We start from the raw sequence: 21,768 nt of genomic DNA, 5'->3' as shown, positions 1-21,768 counted from the left end.
ACAGTCAGGAGAGAGTCTCAATTCAAGATAAAGACCGAGGTGTATATAGAAAGAGCCTATCGTGATGGGGGAAAAGTGGACGATTGTTATACATGACTATATATACTAGACACATTCAAATCAAATCACACCGACGCAAGTGAATTTATTCCTCCGTCAGATACTCGAGTACCCTGCCAAAAAACTTCATAAATGAGCGTTCCGTTTGGGTTGTCGACAGATGCCTTCGGAATAGCGCCATCCTTTCACTGTTTTTGTTTCTCTTTTGCGACGTCATTTAGTGTATCGTTATTATACCATTTTTACGTTGGGGCGTTACTCTAGGGCAAGAATGAAGTACACAATAAGAAGTGGAGGTGGAGGAAGAAGAGAGTTAGATAAGGACCAAGAAAAATAAAAATTGAGAATGAAAGCACCAATAGCCTAAAAGTCTAAAGACCAAGCTTGAGTTCATATTCCCTTCTCTTCCGCCTTCATCAATAAATTTTTCTTTCCTAATGAGTTTGCTGAGAAAAACATTGTAGGCCTAATGGATATGCAAAATCGCGAATGTTTACAGGTCTTTGTCTTCTTTTTTATATATTTCACCTGGACTTCATTTTTTGTATATAGCCGTTTTCCGTTTTTCCATAATGATCGACCGAGTAAGTCTCGGGTAAGTACAATATGGGACCTGATTTGTGCAAAGTTAATGACATAAAAGAATAACATCTGAATGTTAGCGGACTGGTACGTCTACTAGACTGGCAAATTCAAGCGCTGATGAGGAAGGGAATTTCCCCCAACAATATCGCCCACCCAACCCACCCCTCTCCTACCATGGTTTTGCGTCATGGTTGTTCAATCACGCCCGAAAATACGGCGCTTTCGGTTTACAGTTGCAAACTTCATTTCGCTCAATAATTACAGCAGATACTCCTGCAAGACGAGTTCCTGACGCATTTCCTAGTTGATGCGATCGACATCGAGAGAGCGATATCTGTTGCCTTCCAGTAAGCCAGTTATCCCCAGCAAAACCATTTCCAGATCATAGTAGGGAGTCTAGATTTGCATGGCAAAGGAAATTGTCTCATGCCTACCACTGCCTATCAACATTCCAACTCAGTGACTTCAGCTTTTATCAATGCTCGTCAGTGCGTCAGCACTTTTGTATTCATATCGACAGTGCCTATATTCTGATTGCGGAAGCGCTGGATATATTTCTTTTGGCAGCGTGATTGTGTCTGGTTGTGGTCACCTTCCCATGCCAGCTAGTTTATTTGGAGCGATTGGTAGGCTGTCTGATGGTGCGTTCATGGATGTTTTGGCCATGAAACACCAATTTCCTGGCCTGGAGTACTTGGAAGCAATCCCATCGTTATTAAAACCTGCGTTACCTCGTATCGTGATTTACACAGGCTATCATGTCCTTATCGCGTTGATGGAGGATTGTTCACTTCCGTAGAGGTAGGTATAATCGAACCCAAGCAGCCATGATAGTTATGGCCTTGCTATATCTGTCGTAGCAAATATACATACATTTTTCTTTCATGAGCTCCAACGGCTAATTTTGTCTGCCACACGAGATGTATGATATCACTAATACACTATTTTTAGAATGAGCTCACTTTCAAAAACCAAAAGGGCTTGGAATGACAGCCAGGAGGGAAATTAGGGAAAGCGTGTAACTACAGCAGGTAGAGTAAATTGAATCTGTAACAATCAACAGGAACATGCAAACCTTGCTTTTGCCTATGTCAAAGCCAACGGGACCGGAGAAAATCATTCGTTTCACACAACAGAATTGTCGTGTTTGATATCTCCGGGGTAGAATTTTACTTCGACTTTGGCAATTTTTCGCCTTGTGCAAGGTCGACGTAAGTGCGAGGTTGACTGTAGTTTCTTTCATTGTTTTGATTAGTTTTTTTTTTTTTTTTTAGGTAGATTTTTTTGTGGGGGTAATGAAACGGTTTTGCCCAGTTCCCGTATAAGCTCTGTCCAATGCTATTCTAATTCTTTTTAGCTCCGCGTGTATAATAAAAATATCATCCTCTCTTCTCTTTCTCTCCATGAATGTACAAATCATATTCATGTACTGACAATATAGGGTCAGACTAAAATAATTTAAACTTTCGCTTTAAAGGTGTTGTATATTGTTTTTGTTTATGGAAAAAATAGATAAATGGATCCTATTGAAAAATGATTTGCCCATACATGCAGGCTATACTGCTTTGAAATCAAGATTCTGTCAGCAGATCAAACTTTGTTGTTTTTTAAAACTTAAATATGCTAAGTTCTATGCTTTTCAGTAGATTCCTCTACATCCTATTATAAAATAGGGTTCCCTCTTTTCTCATGCATTAGAAGATCCCGTTTGTATGCCGCAGATTTATTTTGCTGTATAAAGCTGTTAAGTTCCACATTATGGATATCATATATTTCTTGTGAGGACCAAGATAAAAAAGAGGATATTTAATATACTTCAATGTTAGTCACAGTTGTAGAATTATGAATAACGTATTGACAATATTTTCGCAAGTCGTCAAAAAAAAAAAAAAGAGAGATATCTTATTCCTATAGCAATAGCAAGGAGTCATGCAGAACCGGTCGATGCCCCATGTCCTCGCGTTGAATAACGTGTGGTATTTCTGACGGATACTAACGTCCAAATGATTTTCTCTATGCATGTTACATAATCTATCCCTATACAGTCACTTGGAAGTCTCATGTTAGTTGTTGTAATCAATGTGATGCTTGCCTATGAGTATTTATATACTTACTGTAAGACGCGCTGTCATGTGCATGCTGGGAATTATCTCACAATAGGGACCTTTTTAGTGTTCGAGACATTTTGAATGATAAAGAAATGACCAGCATGATGACGATTGCTCTAAGCGGAAATTCGGTGATTTATTTGCTGAAATCACGGAATACAATCTTTTTCATTTTATAACTTCATTTCGAATGTACTTTTTATCTAATTTGATAGACTTTTTCTGTTTATTTTGCTTTCTCATGTATTTTGATGGCAATACGATAATCCGTTTTTTTTTTCATGCTATACATCCACATTAACCCGTTGAGGACGGACTGATTTTTGCTGCGTAACACGCATCCCTCTGGACTCGTTTTTAACGAGTTAGGAGGTTTATACCTCCAGCGAAATATAATGCTCGTCAATACTTTCAGTATGCTGATTCATATCTAGAACTCATCTTAAAGAGATTGCTATTTCGAGAATCAGCATGTGCTAACGCTCTTCAAAAACGTTGGAAGATGTTTTGATATAATCATGAGCATTTCGATGTCCGTAAGTGAATGGAGACAATGTTCGAAGGGCATCTCAGGATAGTTCCTGATACATTGAAAGCTGGCCTTGCACATACTTTTCAGTATTTCCTGAAATGTCATTAATGTCATTTTGTGATGTTAAATATTATTTTGTTTCTGCCATATAGACAAGAAAATAACAATATTCTAAATCAAAATTTCTACGAAATCAAGAAACAGATATAGAATCATACTGTGTATACAAAGCTTATCAAGAGAGGTATGACGCAAGAGGAAAAGCTATAGTAACTTCACACTGAGATGTGGCTACTTTGGATGTCCCCGGGACACTAATTTTGAAATGCATGGTGATATCCGCGTCCGGGATGCAGTTGCAATGTTTTGTACACTATAGCTTTATATTTTTCAATTTTGATAAGTCCGATACCTGGATATTGGTAGCTTTACTATAAAGTGAGTAAACATTCTTGTGACAGAAATAGCAGTTCACTTCCAATGTGTATTTCGGGTTCTTGCTAACTTGATTTTCTCTTAACAGTGATTTCCGGAAAAATCAACATTTCGCTTTTCTAAAGGATGATTATTGAAACTATACACACCAGTTATCATACTAAGAAAGGGATATTTACGTCTGCTGAGCATATGGCATAACCGTGAAGATAAGAGTACATTCACACCGTATTATTTGTTTCAATTTCCAAATAATGACGTTTGTTTAGAGTAACTTTGGTACATGACATGTACTTAAGTTTCACTATCCAATTGACGTTTGTATACATGTACACGTAGACCCTACTTAACTTCTCAATTCAGTTGAATCGGAATCATTAGATAAGTGAAAACTGTGTTTCAACATAAAAGTATATAAAATTTTATAATTGTGATACTTGTGATGCAGCTTCTCTTTAATTCGTTATATCCTGTTTTTTGTCTGCTCACAGAGAACTTCAGAGAGTACACGGTTCCGCTGCGTTAAAGGCGTTAGGAAGGAAGCTGGGTCAGTATTTGACCTCTGTGATGTTTTTTTTTTCTTCCTGACGAAACAAATGACAAGTTCACGCCAAGAAAAGAGATAAGCGTGTCGACTGAAGCTATTGTGTCCATTCCAGCACACTGCACCAGTGACAAGCACACACAGCTTTTTGTTGTGCATGCAGATATTGGTGCATTCTTCCAAGGTTTGCATAAAATGATAGTATACCTGCAATGGACCAGTCTAAGGTGGAAGAAACACGTATGAACGTCAAAGGTAGCCAAGAAAGTTGTTGCAATGGGACAAAAGGATGTCATGATGACTGTTTATATGACTTTTCTGTGATTCATTCAGATAAGGACAGTGAGCTGTGTAGTCGCTTTTTCAATGTGTTAGAAGACAGGTTTCAGCTGAAAGGCTACCACAGTCAGCGGGACCAGCAGCTTGGTAAACTCAGAAGGAGTGAATTGGTTTTGGCATTGCAAAGCTCACGGTACATCATCGAGTTAATCTCGCCTGATGCAGCGGACGATAAACGCCTCCGCCGCTTGAGGACCACTGCCCATCAACTCCAGTGCAACGGGATCAAGTATCCGAAACTTCTGCACATCTTTGTCAATCTTGACCGCCAAGCGCGCCATCGCTACTCAGCCACCGTTGGGAAGGTGTTTGCGGACGACGACAATTTCTGGAGAGAACTGAGTTCGTATCTGCTGGGGAACAGCATTCAAGACTGTAATGGTCATCAAGCACTTTCACCTCTTGCTGGACGCAGAAATGATTTGAAACACAGTTTATCTCTAGAAAACAACAATAACAACCCTGAACACAAAGACCTAGAAGAGCCAGCATCACGAAAAATTCGAAGGAAGCACAAAGTGTTTACTGGGCTCTTCTCAAACAAGAAGAAGCGAAAGCAAAGCGTTACACGAAAACGATGGTTAGAGAATAAGAAGAGTGAAAATAAATCGAAAAAGAGGCGGAAATTGTTGCGACGTCTACTCCTGTGTGTGCCATCTCAGTCCAAATCGCCGCCATCTTTTAGTCCACCTTATGAACCCAGTTCCAGCACTGGTCCTGTAAACGGCAGTGTCCACGAAAAAAGGTGTGGAGATAGCAGTGGACGCTGCGACATTAGCAGATCATGACTATTCGTAAGTGTTGGTTCTCTCTTGCAAAGTATTTATGGAAAAGTATTGCATTTAGTATTGTATGCCTCGGTCATGGAGTGCCGCCAGATGTCTACTTGTGAAGTACGGTCATTCAGCCTTGAACAAAGGCTGGTTTGACAAAGAAGTCACATGCATCATTCCTCATTAGATTATACCAGGAGAGTGTCATTCATACACAAAAATTTAGACCATGTGGGAGTGGAGGAAGCCTTCAATTGGGTACATAAAGTAAACAAAAGGTTATCCTAGAAATATTGGAACCTCATGTAGAGAATGATAAATGCATATTTTGACATTCGGAACTCACTGCTCAATAATGCCACCTATTGTAACAGATTCTTTTTTTTTTGGGGGGGGGGGGGGCTGCTTTAATTCGTCAGGTAACGATCAACTAATGGGCCTCTAGTTGTTCCTTCTCCCCCCTCTCCCCCCCCCCTCCCCCCCCCCCCCCCCCCCCCGTTGTCCTCGGCTAGTTTAGTAATATTATGATCATGACTGCATCATGAGTGATCGGAATGTGTACAACAATTACAAATTTCGTGGCTGTATCTCTCCTTCCGCTTGCTATTTTTATATATTACGAGTGAAGCATGTACCCTAGTCTCTGTTTTGTTTTCACTTTACACGTGTGTCCATGACAGTAGTAAGTAACGACTATAGTTAAGCGACCAATAGATACTAACGTCTCCAGTAACCAAGCGGTAAGATCGAAGAGTCATTATAGGCACAATGAGTGTCACAACTTGGCAGACGTGGTATTGTATGAATTCTACCACCATAAACAAAACTGATACTTCTGCCTTCATGTATTCTAATATATTATCATAAAGGGGATGTGTAGATGCAATCAAAGAGTGCAGTACAGTGTATATGGGCAGTTTATATGGGCTTGTATGCAAGTAGCGGACACTATTCTTTTTTTTTTTGGGGGGGGGCTGGTAAGAATGTACATGCCAAATACATACGCAGAATCAAAAGCTAGTTCTGTGACCACACTTGCATCGGTATCAGTAGACATGTATTTCATATCCATGATATCCTTGCCGTCGACATGCAGGATTCTGTTTTTAGCATGAAATGAATAAGATTCGTCTCACGTAGGCCTACGGCTCTAATCGGCAGATCCAGAGAGGGGGGGGGGAGGGGACGCACCGGCGCACCCCCTCTTTATTTGTTGTTAAAAAAAAGAAAAAAAAAGAAAGAAAAAGAAAAGAATGAAATGAAACCCGGAAATAGCACCAGAGATATTTTTGCGCCCCCCCCCCCCCCCCGCGATCCTTACGGAATTCCCTGGATTAGTCTGATGATATCTAAAGATGATGCTTTTTTCTTTTTTCTTTTTTTTCACAAGGAGCAAACGAGAATCATGCCGAAGGCTTTGTCACAGAATTACCAGCAGCTATAAAGTCGATTTCTTGAATGTTTGTCACGGGCAAACCCTGAGTAGTCAGTCAGATATAGGGCGATCCATTTTGCATTCCAAGAGGGAAAGGACAACTATAGAAAGGAAGCAACATTTGACATTTATGTGGGGGAGATCTTCTGACTTCTTTCTACAGAAATAATACCACAGAAAAAATACTACAGAAATAATTACACGTTGGAGCACGTGTTTATGTCTCGTCTGTATCAGACCCCAACAATTTTGGCTCTTGGAAAGAAAGGGATAAAAATCTTGAACCAAAATCACGACCCATGACTTTCCGCCACGGTTCGGGCTAGAGCATGGTGAATCTTATTTGAAAGAGCAGGACATTGGGTTCATGGCGAATCGAAAGTGATTGATTTGGGGGTATATTGAATGACAGACACTGTGGTGTAACATTGCTATAGGATATTCGGGATTCGAATCCTGCCTGGTGTACACATAGTTTACTTTACTTAAAACATTACATTGCTTTTCCGGAATGATTTTATATAGGACAGAGCCTGTTCATCGAACAGACAGGGTTGAGTTATTTTCTGCTGCTCCTAGTGTAAGTATATGCATTGTATCTGTGTATCTTGCGCTGTCATCCAATAACGTTCAAAGCTAAACTTGTGCTACTCTCCTGAAATCATGAAATCATGTCCATGACACCTCTTCTTTATGGAAGACCATTCAATCAAACGCTTTGTTAGCACTGAAATACTCCCTCACAATCATAAATCCTTGCATGCAATTTTCCTAGCTTATGACCATGTGTTCAAATTGTTCAAAAACACGCAAAACTTTGTGATAGTGACCATGCAGGTATCCTTGGACAAGATGAATTTATCAATCTGTCACCCCTGACACAGGTATATAAATGGGTAGCTTGGCATGCTGGGAAAATCAGGATACTGATAAGGGAAGGTCCTTTGGAAAAACAGTGCCTACAACGGAGAGTCATGTTAAGCTCAGTGAAAAAGATCATACAGTTTTATTCTATTTGAAAGCTAAAGAAGGTAAGGAAATTATCTTTGGTCTTAAATTTGCACTATGTGTGGTATGTGCAAAAACAAAAGTCTGGCACTGCATGAGTACCCTTGGTAAAATTTAGTCATTGATGCTTTTCATGTTTTCATGGTAAGCAGGATCACGTTTGTGCCGAACTCGGCATATCGTATGATGGCAGACATGTGACACTGCCTTCCCGGCTATGTCAAGGGGAGAAGCTGTACAGGCTGATGGTCCAAAGTGCGCTATAATAGATTCCATGTCACATTTAAAGTCGAAATAGATATGATGTATTGTTTGACAGCAACTGACATGCATTTGAATGTCTACCTTATGTCCTCCTCTCTCCAAGCCCCTGTTTGATGGTTTTGGCACAAACATGATCACAACACTGATTTAGCGCTGTAGTATTACTTCCAAATCGTAATGTTAGAATGCGAATCATGACACAGTCTTCAATAAAAATGAAAGAAAAAGAAGTAACACATGAACGTCAATTCAACTGTAATATGACAAAATCAGTGATAAATAAACTTGCGTATAGCATACAGTACATATCATAGAGATATCCAAGTACATGGAAAAAATAATATATCAAACAAGTCATGTAAACGACAAAATACTTTTATCGACGAACATACATTGTACTGTATAAGAAAATTCAAAATTCTGATTGAAACTGAAGGAGCAATGACTAAACAAAGTCTCTTCAGCCTCTAGTTATAGGCCTATTATACGATAAATTGAGGGCATCAAGTGTAACATAAGATTATAATTTTAACGAGAGAAATACGGGGACAGGGAAGGGGATACATGAAGAAGAGAGAGCTTTTCTTTTTTCTTCATATAAGATGATTTAAAACTCGGAAGGGAAACATTGCGTCTAATATTGTCAGACATTGAACTCCATGCGTCTGGTCCATGATATTTTATAGATTTTTGTGCTTTAATGATTTTTAGAGTTTCCAAATGATGATCAGCTGCATGATGCCACTATCGAGACCGTTATCACCCAATCTTTCACGAACCTCCCCTATCAAATGAGAATTTACGTGATATGTAGGCCTAGACTAAAATGACGTGATGGAAGGAGGAAATTACAAAAGGATCGAAGAAAGTTTTAAAAGAGTCTGAAAACAAAGACACATATAGCATCTTTTAATGTCAAGGAGTCTAATAGTGAGACATTCTTGAGGCGGCTCATGCTGAGTAGCTATCCCTGTCTTAGACTGTGACATGTATTGCGTAGTATAGTAATTTGTCTTCCACGTGAAATATGGCTATTGCTCAAGGAAGAAAAATTGCACCACGAGTGTCATCTGACAGATATAGGCTTAGTGCTATAAAATTGTTATATCTATCAGGGGAAAATTTGTCACCTTGATTCTTTCGCTCTCTTAATATATATATATATATATATATATATATATATATACCTATATGTGTTTGTTTGTATGTGTGTGTGTGTGTGTGTGTAATTGTGCGTTATCAGTGTTATTGATACAAGTCTGGTTCTGTGGCAAGAAATTATACAAAGGAAAGTAGATTCCTCCCCAATAGCATAGCTCGTTTGTTAATGATTCCTATTACGTGGATTAACACTTATTATTTCTCAGGTAGCCTATATGCCAAAAAAAAAAAAACAACCAGAAAACAAAAACGAAAAACTCACTTCTAGAAATACACATTATAGGGACCTTTAATTTTCGCATACGGTTTCTAGTTACGTTGTTCTCATTTAAAGGATTTCATTCACATCATTTTTTTCTCTTTTGGAATATTCTGATTGAAAACGAAGTACCTATTGTAATTGGAAAATAGGAACAAACTCTTCAAGTTTCCTCTTTTGCCTCTTCTTGCACGAAAGTAACTTCCCTCACTGTCTTGTTTAGTCATTAATTTTTGTTGTATTTGTCATAGAGGAAAGTGATATTGATTACACAGGAAGTGTTCGATCCAAAATTAGAGAGTAGTTTCACAGCAAGCAGGACCTTCTCGTGGAAAACATGTTCAGGATATTTGATCAGAAGGAGTGAAATATATGTAGCATGAAAGAGAGAGAAAGGGAATGAGAGGAAGGGGCTGTAGAACAATTTGATAGCGTTGTGTCTATGCGTTTGTGTTTGTTATGTGTGTGGGTTATATGTTTGTTTACCATAAAATAAAACTCAGGTTTATTGTTTAAAACAAACATTATAGTAACAGTCATAACTCTTATGGAATATGGGTTAACATACATATACCGTTTTTTAATATTTGTGTAATTCATGGATAAATTGGCTTGAAGACAATGAGTATAATATACATGTATATGCACATGTATAATATTACTTCAATCTTTGAAGAATGTATGTGAAAACTTCGTATAGACACTCTTATGTTGGCTTTTTGATTAGATCACATGGGAGAAACAGTCAATGAGACGGATGAATGCAGAGGTTATCCGCTCATTTACCCTTTGTATTAGTAGTAATCGGAAAGTTGGCTTTTACACCATAGGAACTTTAGTCATATGAAACACGACTGCAACTGGAATATGTTGGGAAATCACTGCATGTTGTTAAGTAAGAATTTCACTTCTCTAAAGAAATATCCATGGCTCAAACATGTCTGTCTGTCTGTCTCTCTCTTTCTCTTAAACTGTCCTAAAATAGAGTGCTTACTGTTCACATACACAATTTGAAGAGATGGGCAATGTTTTGTTTCTCTCAGCTCTGCGATTCACAACCTCGAATAAAGTTATTTGGTTTGTAAGTGGGCAGATGACTGAAAGGCAGGAAATTCTCCTACCTAACGTTGGCAATTCATGTTCATATGCATGATAAGATACATTTCTAAGAGAGAGAGTATAAAAGTGATCACACAGGCGTCCTGTTAAAGGACGGTATAGTATTCAGCTTTTAACCTTTTCGCGAGATACTTACTTAGTAATAGAAACCGTTTTATGAAATGTTAAAAAGCATACAACATCAAGAGGATTTCAAAGTTTATTTGATTAAAAAAAAAAATCAGTTTTACAACGGCTGAGATAAAAACAAAGTGAAACAAAGCGATGGTAATAAAAGGTGGGTCCCACCTTTTGTCAGGATATCTATGTGTTGGATAAAAAGCCATTTCTAAACCAATTTTCACCAGATAAACGTAGAATTCCTCTTAGAATAAATTATACAGCTGTATTAACTATGCTCCTTCGCATTTCATAAGAGATTTTTCATTATCTCACAAAAAAGTTGAAACCTGAAGCCTAATCTCAACCAATACTATACCATCCCTTTAAGCTTATAGTACATTTGCTGGTTTGAGTTCGAATGTGAGTGGGAGTATGAGTGAGTGTGTGTGTGTGTGTGTGTGTGTGTGTGTAAATACAAAAAAAAAAGATTGATAGATATCAAAACCGTTAGAGCCAACAGATGCTGACCCCCCCTTTTTTTTTGGGGGGGGGGACACTTTGGAGAAAGTCCCAAACTACTTGCCTGTAACTCCACAGTAAATTCAAGTTAAAATAAAATTCAATTCAAAACAAACTTTAAAAGAGGTAATAAAAACAGAAGAGAGTGATTTTTGTCAAAGACAAGCGAATAGGACAGTGGCATTTAAGGTTTTCACATGATTTCACTAAGTAAAGTGAAAGGAGTTCCTATTGCAGTGTTGTATGCAAGATATTTAAGGTGATGATGTGATTGTTCTATACAAATATTCCACTAAAAGCATACTCTCTGTCCTGTATTCACTTTTTAATAAATTAGAAATAAAAACTAAAAGTTTTCCATCAAATTGATCTGTAGCTTTGAGGAAATAGCAGTGGTGACATTTATCAAAGTAGATTTTATTTTATGCCAATGTTTCCTAATTTTTAACAAGCTTGATTCACGAAACTTTCCCCTTTTCTTTCAAACCTATAAGGGAGAGTTATTGTGAGGCAAGGCCATCACTGCCTCATGAAGTTCGCACATTCACTGTTTCATGAAATATTCACTGTTTCATATTCACTGTTTCATGAAATACTTCATGCAAAACCTGGAAATTACTAAGATTTCCTTTATCTCCGTGTAACACCAAAATATCGGAAATAGAGTGGAGATAAAAGCATGCTTGATTGCGGATGAAGCAAATAATCCATGAATGTGATGTACCATGTATGCCTTTCCTTTATGTCTTTTTTAACGTTAAGTTTTATCATTTCTTTTCATTCTTTTGGAGACTAATTGCGTTTTATCTCTTCTTCACTCTTGGTAGGTCGCATTTAACATCAACAACAAATTTCTGATACTACCGAGAATCGTCCAGAGTATATGTCGGAAGGATAATCAGGTATATACAGAACCTGACGATACATGGTATTGTCAAGGAGAAAATGAGGAACTATACGCAACCAGCGAAATGAAGGAGATGTTAATGGAGTGTCGACTTTACGCTGTGTGCTTCACCTATACTTCTGAAATCTTTCTGATGTGAGAATCAGATGCCAACAAAGTCCAAACATGATACTAGACCTCTAGTTGAAAGCAACTACACAACAGCACCATGTCAGAGAGTGATATGATGGTTTAGTCTCGTAGTGGATCGTGAAAGACATTCTCAGTAGATTATTTCAAGTAATGAGTGTGAACAGCCCAGCACGTTGCTCTACCTAAATTTCATTTCTAAGGACTCTTCGAATGGAAAACGAGGAAGGTGGGCTTCATGTACTTTGTTATTTTTGAAATCACTATTTGTGCTGAGGACAATACAGAAGAATACATCCCTGAAGGCAGCCACAAGCTCATGCCGAATGTCTGTGAGTTGGTTAGAGATTCCAGCGAGATAGTAACAGATATGATTTGCATTGAATCCTGTGCCATGTACTTGTTTGTAGGGAAACTTCTGATTAGTGCATTATCAATTATTGTAGTAGTACAGTTTATGTTATGCATTTATGTAAATACTTTATCTGCTACCTACACATACATGAGCTGTAGGTTTGAAATGAGAAAGTGTAAGGCAAACATGTCAAAACTCTAGCTTCTCAGAGTTGAAGATGAGTATCGGTGATCCCTTGACGCGTGGCCAGGATGCTCTTGAGTCGCTCAAGATGTCCGATGATGTGCCTCCTTACTCCTTGCACGACCCAAGCAAGAGTTCCTTGCTTACTGACCCAATCCTTCGTGCTTCCTCAAAGCGCTACAACTTCCTGGTCCTCCACCACGAAAACGACTCAGAGGCCGCTAACCAAATCTATGATCGGTTGGAGGAAATGGACCTGTGTGGTTACAAATATGAGAGGGACAAGGTGATTGGCAAGGACAAACTGACCTTAGAACAAAATGCCATTGAGCAGTCAGAGGTTGTCATTCTCCTCCTCTCTAACAGTGCGCTTGAATCTCCCGACTTCCAGCACAAGACGCAGCTGACCATCACAACTCCGTCAACCGGTGTTATTCCCGTGCGGCATGGTATTCGGAGGGAAGAGGTCCCACGTGCTCTGCGCAACCATGTGGACATTCAGTACGGCCATAGACGTTTCTGGAATCGCCTAGAAGAATCATTTGTTGGACCACGGCACTTTCCAGAAACTAAAAAGCCATCTGAGGAGGCTGGTACCTCTCAGAAATCTAAGCAAGAAACACGGTCGTTGCAGTCACCTGTGTCTAGGAAAAAGACAGAAAAAACAACAAACACTCGGGGTAGTGATCCTCCCAGCAAACAGAATCCTCCACCCACCTTGCAGAAAAATTCGAGAGCAAGTAGCCTGTTGGGGATTTTCAAAACAAAGAGGTCCAACCCAAGTAATGCGCCAACAGAAATTCAGCTTAAACCTGTGAAGCAGAGCTCGAGGAATAGGTAAAACGAGCTTCATTACTCAAGCGTTTTTAGAGCGATTTGATGAGTAAAACAGAACAGTCGTGTTGCAGGAGTTATGTGGCAAGTATTGCAACACAATTCTTAAAATGGGATGATGATTGTGGCACATCAATCTTACTTTGAACAGATGACTGAGATGATATTAAAATGGACGGTGAAAAGCAACTTTTTTATACAAAATAACGTGTGTGGAAGAATGGCGCTGGCTTCAGAGTGTATGAGAACGAATTTCCTGAAAAAAAAAAGTTTCGTTTCATTGACTACAGGAATTTGATTAGACCAGCGTACACTGTATGAATGATATAAATAGTGACATAATGTAGGTTATGAATAATTGCTGTGTGGTGGATACAAAATGCCATACAACAATATTTCTTGCATTAATATGCAATATATTCAGTTTGATGTCAGTCTTGCTGGATGTCTGTTAACATGATGTTCTTGATAGGCCTTACTGTGCACAGATTACTGATGAGGGCTACCAATGTCTTTTTTCGAAAAGAAAAAAGAAAATAGTGTGCTTGAAAATCAAGATATCAATATTCTGTATCTGCTTTTTAATTGACACATAGAGTGATGCACATCACACATGCTGTCATATTATGTTATCTCTGTGATTGTTTGTTATCATGCTGGTCATGATGCATGTATTATAGATGCAAAAAATTTCAAAGTATTTGCAGTGTCTGAATGACACTAAGTCTTTATTTGTTCGAATCGAAACAAGCTCTAAGGTCCCCTGATCTACGTCACACATTAACTTCTACTGGCGTGAATAGGTCTACAATCACAAATTCTATTTATGGAATTATTTCATTAAGATATGATAAGTCGCGGATTTTTTATCGTTCGGGTTTTCTTTTTTTTTTCTGAACCCACGAGGCTCCTCCCTTAAGATTGTAACCCTGTTGCCTTTTGTTATATCATGATACATTTGCATTAGTGTTCATGCTGGACTCAGGAAGGTATGCTGAGTCAATAATCTTGCAGCTCACTTTGCTGGCTTTAGTCAACAGGTAGCCATCTTGACAGTGTCTCTAGTCTTGTTTGAGACTCTGCATTTTATTTCATATCAACACACCTTTCGTTATATCACCATTTAAAGTCGGGGAAAATAAGCATCACAATGCCTGATATTATGCACCTTACCTTGACTAACGCACAAACTCACAAAACCAAGACAGATCTCATAGAATAGCACTCCAGAACCTTTCAATTATGATGATTATGACTACAGAGTATGAGAAAAATGTTCCAGGATTAGGAGTGAGGCAATGAAAGGTATAGAATCGCATTTTATGAAGTTTGTGTTTGCTATTGATTGCGAGCTGATGCACCTTACTATGGCAAGGTACATACCATAAGCATAATGTATTGCTTACTAGTATTAAGCTGACTTTACTCTTGATGACATCAAGAAAGGGAAAGAATATTTTTGAAGGATGGAGTTTAGTGACGTAGAAAAATGAAAAATTAGATGCTTAAAAACATATTGATGTATATTTCAAAGGAGCAATTTGAATTTGTGATTTGAAGACTTATTCATATCAGCAGAAGTCATCATGGACACAAAATAGGAATTATTTTTGTGTCGTGCTTGTTAAATCCCCATTATAATGTTGTACATAAGACTTCTGTGGTCCACTCATCAGCTGTGCCAATGTCAAGTTATGATACGGTTAACTGTATGAGTTTCAGGTAAACTTTCGTTCATGCTTTTATGATGACCATCTGTTATATTGTGCAAACGTAATATCGAGGTACTTGGAAGGCGTATCTCATCATTTGTCATTTCACCACAGTCACTAAAGCTGCCAATAAGATGTTCTGAGTAGGTACAATTTTATAACAGAGCAGATACAAATGAAGTTACCCGTTATTTCTATGAACATTATGAGAAATATACAGTCATATACATAATATGAATTAACGCGTAGTAACAAATTTTCTGATTATTCCGGTTAGTATTTTTTACATTTAACTCTGTGTCCTGCAATGATGCAATGCAATCGTGAAAGTGTTCTTCAATAAGGCACTTGATAATCTAACAGGGTAAATAGATACAGAATAAGAGCTTTTGAGGTTTAGACAAATGTTGTTTTGAACAGGGAATCTGTATTTCAGTACCTAACATCTGACAATCAGTTAAGTTGTCACAGATTAGGAGTTTAATAAGCACAAAATCATCTTACTGGTATCTTTAATTTGATGGTTTCATATCGAAATGTTTTTCCAGTACTCTAATCATTTTTTCCATACTTGGTCTTCTTTTTACACCTATTGCCTTTCATTTATTGCTTCCATGTTGATACACAAGCAAAGCAATTGAATTAAATTGAATTGAAAAAAAAAAAAACGGATACTTTCCACTAACGTCCATCAACCTGTCTGACGCTATGGTAATAATTCAGCAGTGCGTTGGTCATACAAGGTTGTCTTTATACCTTTAAGAAACAAGAACAAGAACATAACAATATATATGAAGTATTCCATTTATGAAACAAATGACGTGTGAAATGGATCCATTGGGGATTTTCCGAAATGGAAATTGATAACCTCCTTTTGTAGCAATGTGTGGATTACATTAGCCATGAAGTACGATCTGCTTAGGATGTCCATCTTCCTTCTGAGTATGAGGTACACACAAACGTATAAAAACACTACGCTATTCGTAGAGGTCACGCACATACACACACACACACACACACACACACACACTATATATATATATATATATATATATATGTATGTATATATGTATATATATATATATATATACACTCAGCAAAAAAGAGAAAGTAAATGTGATAAAAACCTAAATAGTCTAATGCCATTTTAGGTTTTTCTTTGTTTTTTATCACATATACACACTTAGCAAAAAAGAGAAAGTAAACACTTATTCGAGTTCATAACTCTAATAGAAGAGTTTGATGAAAATCAATGTATTAATACCATATTTACTGTAACTTGATTAGCTATCAACTTATTACGTCAATATAAACGGAAACTTTACGCATGAGTGAACACATTCATTTTTGTCCTCCAAGGCACAAAAGCAAACTAGAAATGTCGCTATGGCGACTGGTATGCCTCCGCCATGATGCATGATTCTCCTTATAGGTCTAGATAGTACATGTGGACAATGTGTGATTACATTTTCACAAAATTGGCTAAATATTAAAATGACAAGTTTGTCACAAATGTGTTGAATGTTCACCTTCCTTGGCCTAGGTTTAATTGGATGAATAGGAGAGCATGTATGATTTGGGATTTAAGGACTTTAACTTGACTTTGACCAATTCATACGTTTATGCATTGAGTAATTTCCAAGGTATGGAGAAAAAGTGCAAAAAGTGCAAAAAGTGAATAGTAAATTGTTACCATTTTCATCTAGCCTTTGACCCTAAAATTCATAAAATAATCACTGTCAGGCAGAACATGCATAAATATGTAGAAAGTTTAATTAGTTCAGCACTTTCACTTGATCTCTGACCTTATGATCTTTGAAGCAAAATAAAACAAACAAAAAAAAAAATTTCCAGAGAATCTCTATTAGGTTATACATGCATACACCAAGTGCAAAAAAATAATCCTGCTGGCATTGCATAAACATGAGGGAAATAAATATATATATTATATTAATATTTTTACTTGACCTTTTTGACCTTTGACCTCATGACCCCCAAACTTTCACCAGAGAATCTTAATTAGGTAATACATGAATACATTAAGTTTCAAGAAAATATCTTCAGGCATTGCAGAGATATGGTGGAAATAGTGAAATTTTATGTATTTGACCTTGACCTTTTGACCTTTGACCTCGAGCATGTGCACCCCAAAAGTTGATAGGCACAACTTCACCCCCTAATACACATACATGCCAAGTTTCATTAGGATTCCTCAAAAGGTTTTTTAGTTACGCTTGCCACAAAAATTCATTACGGACGGACGGACGGAAGGACGGACGGACGGACGGAAGGACGGACGGACGGACAACCCGAAAACACATTGCCTCCGGCAGCACTTCGTGGCGGAGGCATACAAAAATTGACATGTTGTCTTTCATTTGCAGATGCCCTTCAAGATGACGATGATAACAAAAAGACCAGTTAAACACAATGAGAGACACGAATGAAATAGTAAAGATACGTTTTCCTTCTCTTTATCTCTTTATAACCTCAAACGAAAGCAAAGTGAGAAAATAAGGGGGGGGGGGGATTAGAATTTTCTGTCAACTCAAACCTCAAATGAAACAGGGTGTAAGGGCACAAAGATGATTAAATGAACAGAATATCTTTACTTCATTCTTTAAAGGGAAGGTAAACCCAAAGAGCAATGTGGATTGAGTGAAAGCAGCAACATTAGCAGAACGCATCAGTGAAAGTTTGAGGAAAATCGGACAATCGATGCAAAAGTTATGAATTTTTAAAGTTTTGGTGTTGGAACCGCTGGATGAGGAGACTACTAGAGGATATGACGTATGAGTGGACAACAATACAAAGAAAATATAAAGGAAATTCAACAAAAATTCACTTTTCTAGAATTATGAAAGAGCAATGGACCAACCGCTTTCAGAAAGCAGGGGGAATAATTGCTACCCTTAACATAATGTCAATATCAAGTTGATGGAATGTGTAATTTTTCATGAAATATGGATTTTTGTAGAATTTTCTTTATATTTTCTTGGTATTGTTGTCCACTCATACGTCATAACCTCTAGTAGTCTCCTCATCCAGCGGTTCCAACACCAAAACTTTAAAAATTCATAACTTTTGCATCGATTGTCCGATTTTCTTCAAACTTTCACTGATGTGTTCTACTAATGTTGCTGCTTTCACTCAATCTACATTGCTCTTGGGGTTTATCTTCCCTTTTATTTAGTAATATAAGAGTTCATGAGACAAATTCACGAACCAAATATTATTTGCAATTTTCCTAATTAAGAAATCAATTCAATTTCTTACCATTTTGTTAATATTGCTTCTCTCATTTCCTTTGAATTTGGATTTGACAGAAGATTCTTCATTTTCCTCCATTATATTTATCCTTTATTGATATTTTGGGCTCAAAGGAATATTATAGAGATCATAGGTTTTATTTTCACAACTTAATAAATGTTTCTTATTGTGTTTAATTTGTCTTTAGGTCTTATTGTCACATGGAAGAGCACTTACGCATGAATAACAACTTGGTCATTTTTTTTTTTCAATTTTTCAATTTCTACTTTTGTGTCTTGGAAGAGAATTACATAGATGTTCACTCATGCGTGAAGTTTCCCATTCAATTGACCTACCAGGTTGATAGCCAATTAAATTACCTTTCATATAGTACATAATACATTAGCTTTTAGCCAAATATCTGTGAGAAATATAAACTTGAAAAAGTGTTTACTTTCTTTCTTTTTTCTTTTTTTTTTTTTGCTGAGTGTATATACATAATACATAGTGTTCTTTAGGCAAGCAATAGACTTAGGTGGCATGCAAAGAGACTTCAATGGCAAGTTTTCTACAATTGTGTCTACAGATCAACAGGACATTGACGGCTTGATTCAATTTGGACTAAAAGAAAATTCCTTAAATCATTTTACCCTTTTGTGATGAACCTGGTCAAAATGAAAGTAACCGTGTTCATATCAAACACAGAGATTATAGCATCACCTTAAAACTTTCCTATTCTTTTGTAAAAAAAATTTCAATAATTCAGCATTATCTGATCAACGTCGCATTTCTCCATGGTTGCAAAGCTGTATAGCAAGTGGATGTGGAAAAATCTTGAATAGGCCCCTTTGAAATTCTAGAATTGAGATGAAACAGGAAGTTGAAGTAAAGATTTGTGTGCGAAAGTTTATCATAACCTTATGTGATCTCTTATGATGATGACTTATCTATATCACTGTTCTAGAAAATGTGTGGAAATTTGAAATTGTTTGGAAAATGAAACTTATGTAATTTCACCCCATTCATAAAAAGTCAGTTTGAAGATGGAATGGATCTTTCACTATTGTTAATGTGCAATGCTAATATTATAAAAGAATGACCTTGTTTTACATTGTTTTTTTTTTCACGTGCGATCGAAGGAGAACCCAGCGTAACATCCTCTTCCGCAGTTCTTCCTGGGTGAAACTATTTTTACACTAGCTCCACACCCGATGACGTGGGATTGTGCTAAATCCTTTAAACGTATATCCTGTGACTTTTTTTAGCTTCTGTCTTGTGTTCAATGTCTAAAATTAAAGCAAATAAAGGACAGTGAACCAAAGCTCTGGGCATTTCTTTCGAGGGCACATGATAGACGTTGAAATTGGCTGCATGTATTCCAATATATCTCATTCTATCGGTCAATCTGCTTTTATTTCCTGTATTGAAACCACGTTGTATACGATTTAGATATCACTTTATACTGAGAGAGATTACATTTAGGCTATGGGTGTAATGAGCCTTTACATTCTGTGAGTGGTTGATAGTGATTTTTAAGAGCTGTGCAACAATAATATTCAAAAACAGTTGTAAGCCTTTGGTCATTCTTATTTTGACAGTAACATGTCACAAGGCCTCATCAAAGCTTGATTAAAAACAAATGAGAAACATGTATACAATTTAACGGAGTGTGTTTGTGCCTTTTGTCCCTGCAACTAGTATTTTTGTTGCAATTATTGTCTTTATCTAGTGCTTACAATCCACTTGACAAGATCACATGTGTTTGTGCTAGTGTGAAAAGCTTTTTACATAGGGCATACATACAATCTTGTCTCGGAGTACAAACCAGATGCCTACGGGAATCTGGCGGGTCCTGTGCAAGTGTATATAATTATATAGATTCAGACAGAGGCGTCTTTGTATGAACGTGGCATGCTATATCAATCTCCCGTAATTAGCAGACTTAAATTCAAATGTGATCACCGCAATAAGATTAAATGTATCGGGAGAAAACTAGAAAATGTATCCTGATGTAAGGATGGTTAAAGAATTACAAGGCTCCCGTCTTTGTTTCTTGTTTGTTTGTTTTTTTTTACCATCAGGGCCCCGCTTCATAAAACAGTTGATATGATAGCAACTCTTGCTGGAATGGCAATTGTCATAACAACGGCAAGAATCCAGCTCCCTGACTGACTGTAATTGCTTTTGGAAGTTGCCATTCCAGCAAGAGTTGCCATCCTAACATCTTTTATGAAATGGGGCCCAGAAGTGCCCATATTATGATAGGTCTAAATACGTCAGCACATTCTTGGGAAACTGGTCGCGCTTGAAACGGAATTATGAAGCATTTTACGTTATTTTGCAAAGTTTGCTCACAATATTTGTCATGTATTATTTTCACGTTGTAGCTGGTTACGTGTATTATTTGTTTTATCGCATCCCGGAATTATTGGTGAGACAGAACGATATGTTTCCCTTCCCCTCACGACGCAAAGTTTTTTTTTTTCCTTTGGGGGAGGGGGATCATCTCCTCATCGACGCCCCTGGATTCATAATCTTGTTTGGGGAAGAGTCAACTTTTCAACTTAAAGGTTCTCCCAGAGATGCTAATAGAAATCCTTAGGCGAAGGTGTTCTATTAAAGATAAGAAACTTCATCCAAGAAAGTTTGGGTATCGTGAATTCCCCAATCATGGTATATTCCGATATACTTGCATATTCGAATTTTTGTTTAATAACTTCTGTACTTGATTCCGGTGGTGTAAAATATATGACCAAACAGAAGGATCGCGATGACGTGTCACTGCTGGTGTATCCGCTTTACAGTGCGAGTGTAGGTCACAATGTGTTACCATGGAGCTACAAGTAACTCCATGGTGTTACAGATGATTTGATAAAACAGTGTATATAAGATCGAGGTAACGGAACTGTGGAAGAATTTTCATTACAATTGGAGAGAGTTTATTGGGCTTTGTTTATGCTGTGTGCTCACAATTATGAGACAGTGTACTTGTCGCAACCACACATTTGAGGAGCTGATCGTGGCTCAGTGGATAAGACCGAGGCCTTTAACGGCCACGATGTCCCTGGTTCAAGTCACGTGGCTACAACGGTTGGGCAACGGTTGCGAGGCAAAGCAAGTTATCCTCTTGCCTAGTCCTCTGGAAGGAATTTACAG

The 21,768-nt window shown here is 37.6% G+C and overlaps 1 protein-coding gene across 2 annotated transcripts; it reads left to right on the top strand.

Annotated features, from left to right (window-relative positions):
- Window positions 1-983: 983 nt before the first annotated feature.
- Window positions 984-14,966, top strand: LOC139738178 (uncharacterized). 2 transcript variants are annotated; one of them, XM_071648838.1, is made up of 3 exons: window positions 984-1,446; window positions 4,212-5,397; window positions 12,071-14,966. In XM_071648838.1, the coding sequence occupies exon 3, from the start codon at window positions 12,852-12,854 to the stop codon at window positions 13,656-13,658; it is 807 nt and encodes a 268-aa protein (XP_071504939.1). In that variant the 5' UTR covers window positions 984-1,446; window positions 4,212-5,397; window positions 12,071-12,851; the 3' UTR covers window positions 13,659-14,966. The 2 variants fall into 2 exon arrangements, with proteins under 2 accessions (XP_071504939.1, XP_071504938.1); XM_071648837.1 differs by having other exon boundaries at window positions 999-1,446.
- Window positions 14,967-21,768: the final 6,802 nt, after the last annotated feature.

This window comes from Diadema antillarum, unplaced genomic scaffold (genome assembly GCF_040938485.1).
Source record: "Diadema antillarum isolate AM-2024a unplaced genomic scaffold, OU_Dant_1.0 seq00000728_RagTag, whole genome shotgun sequence".
NCBI lineage: Eukaryota > Metazoa > Echinodermata > Echinoidea > Diadematoida > Diadematidae > Diadema > Diadema antillarum.
The sequence above is the reverse complement of the archived record's forward strand: the minus strand, read 5'-3'. Positions and strand labels throughout refer to the sequence as shown.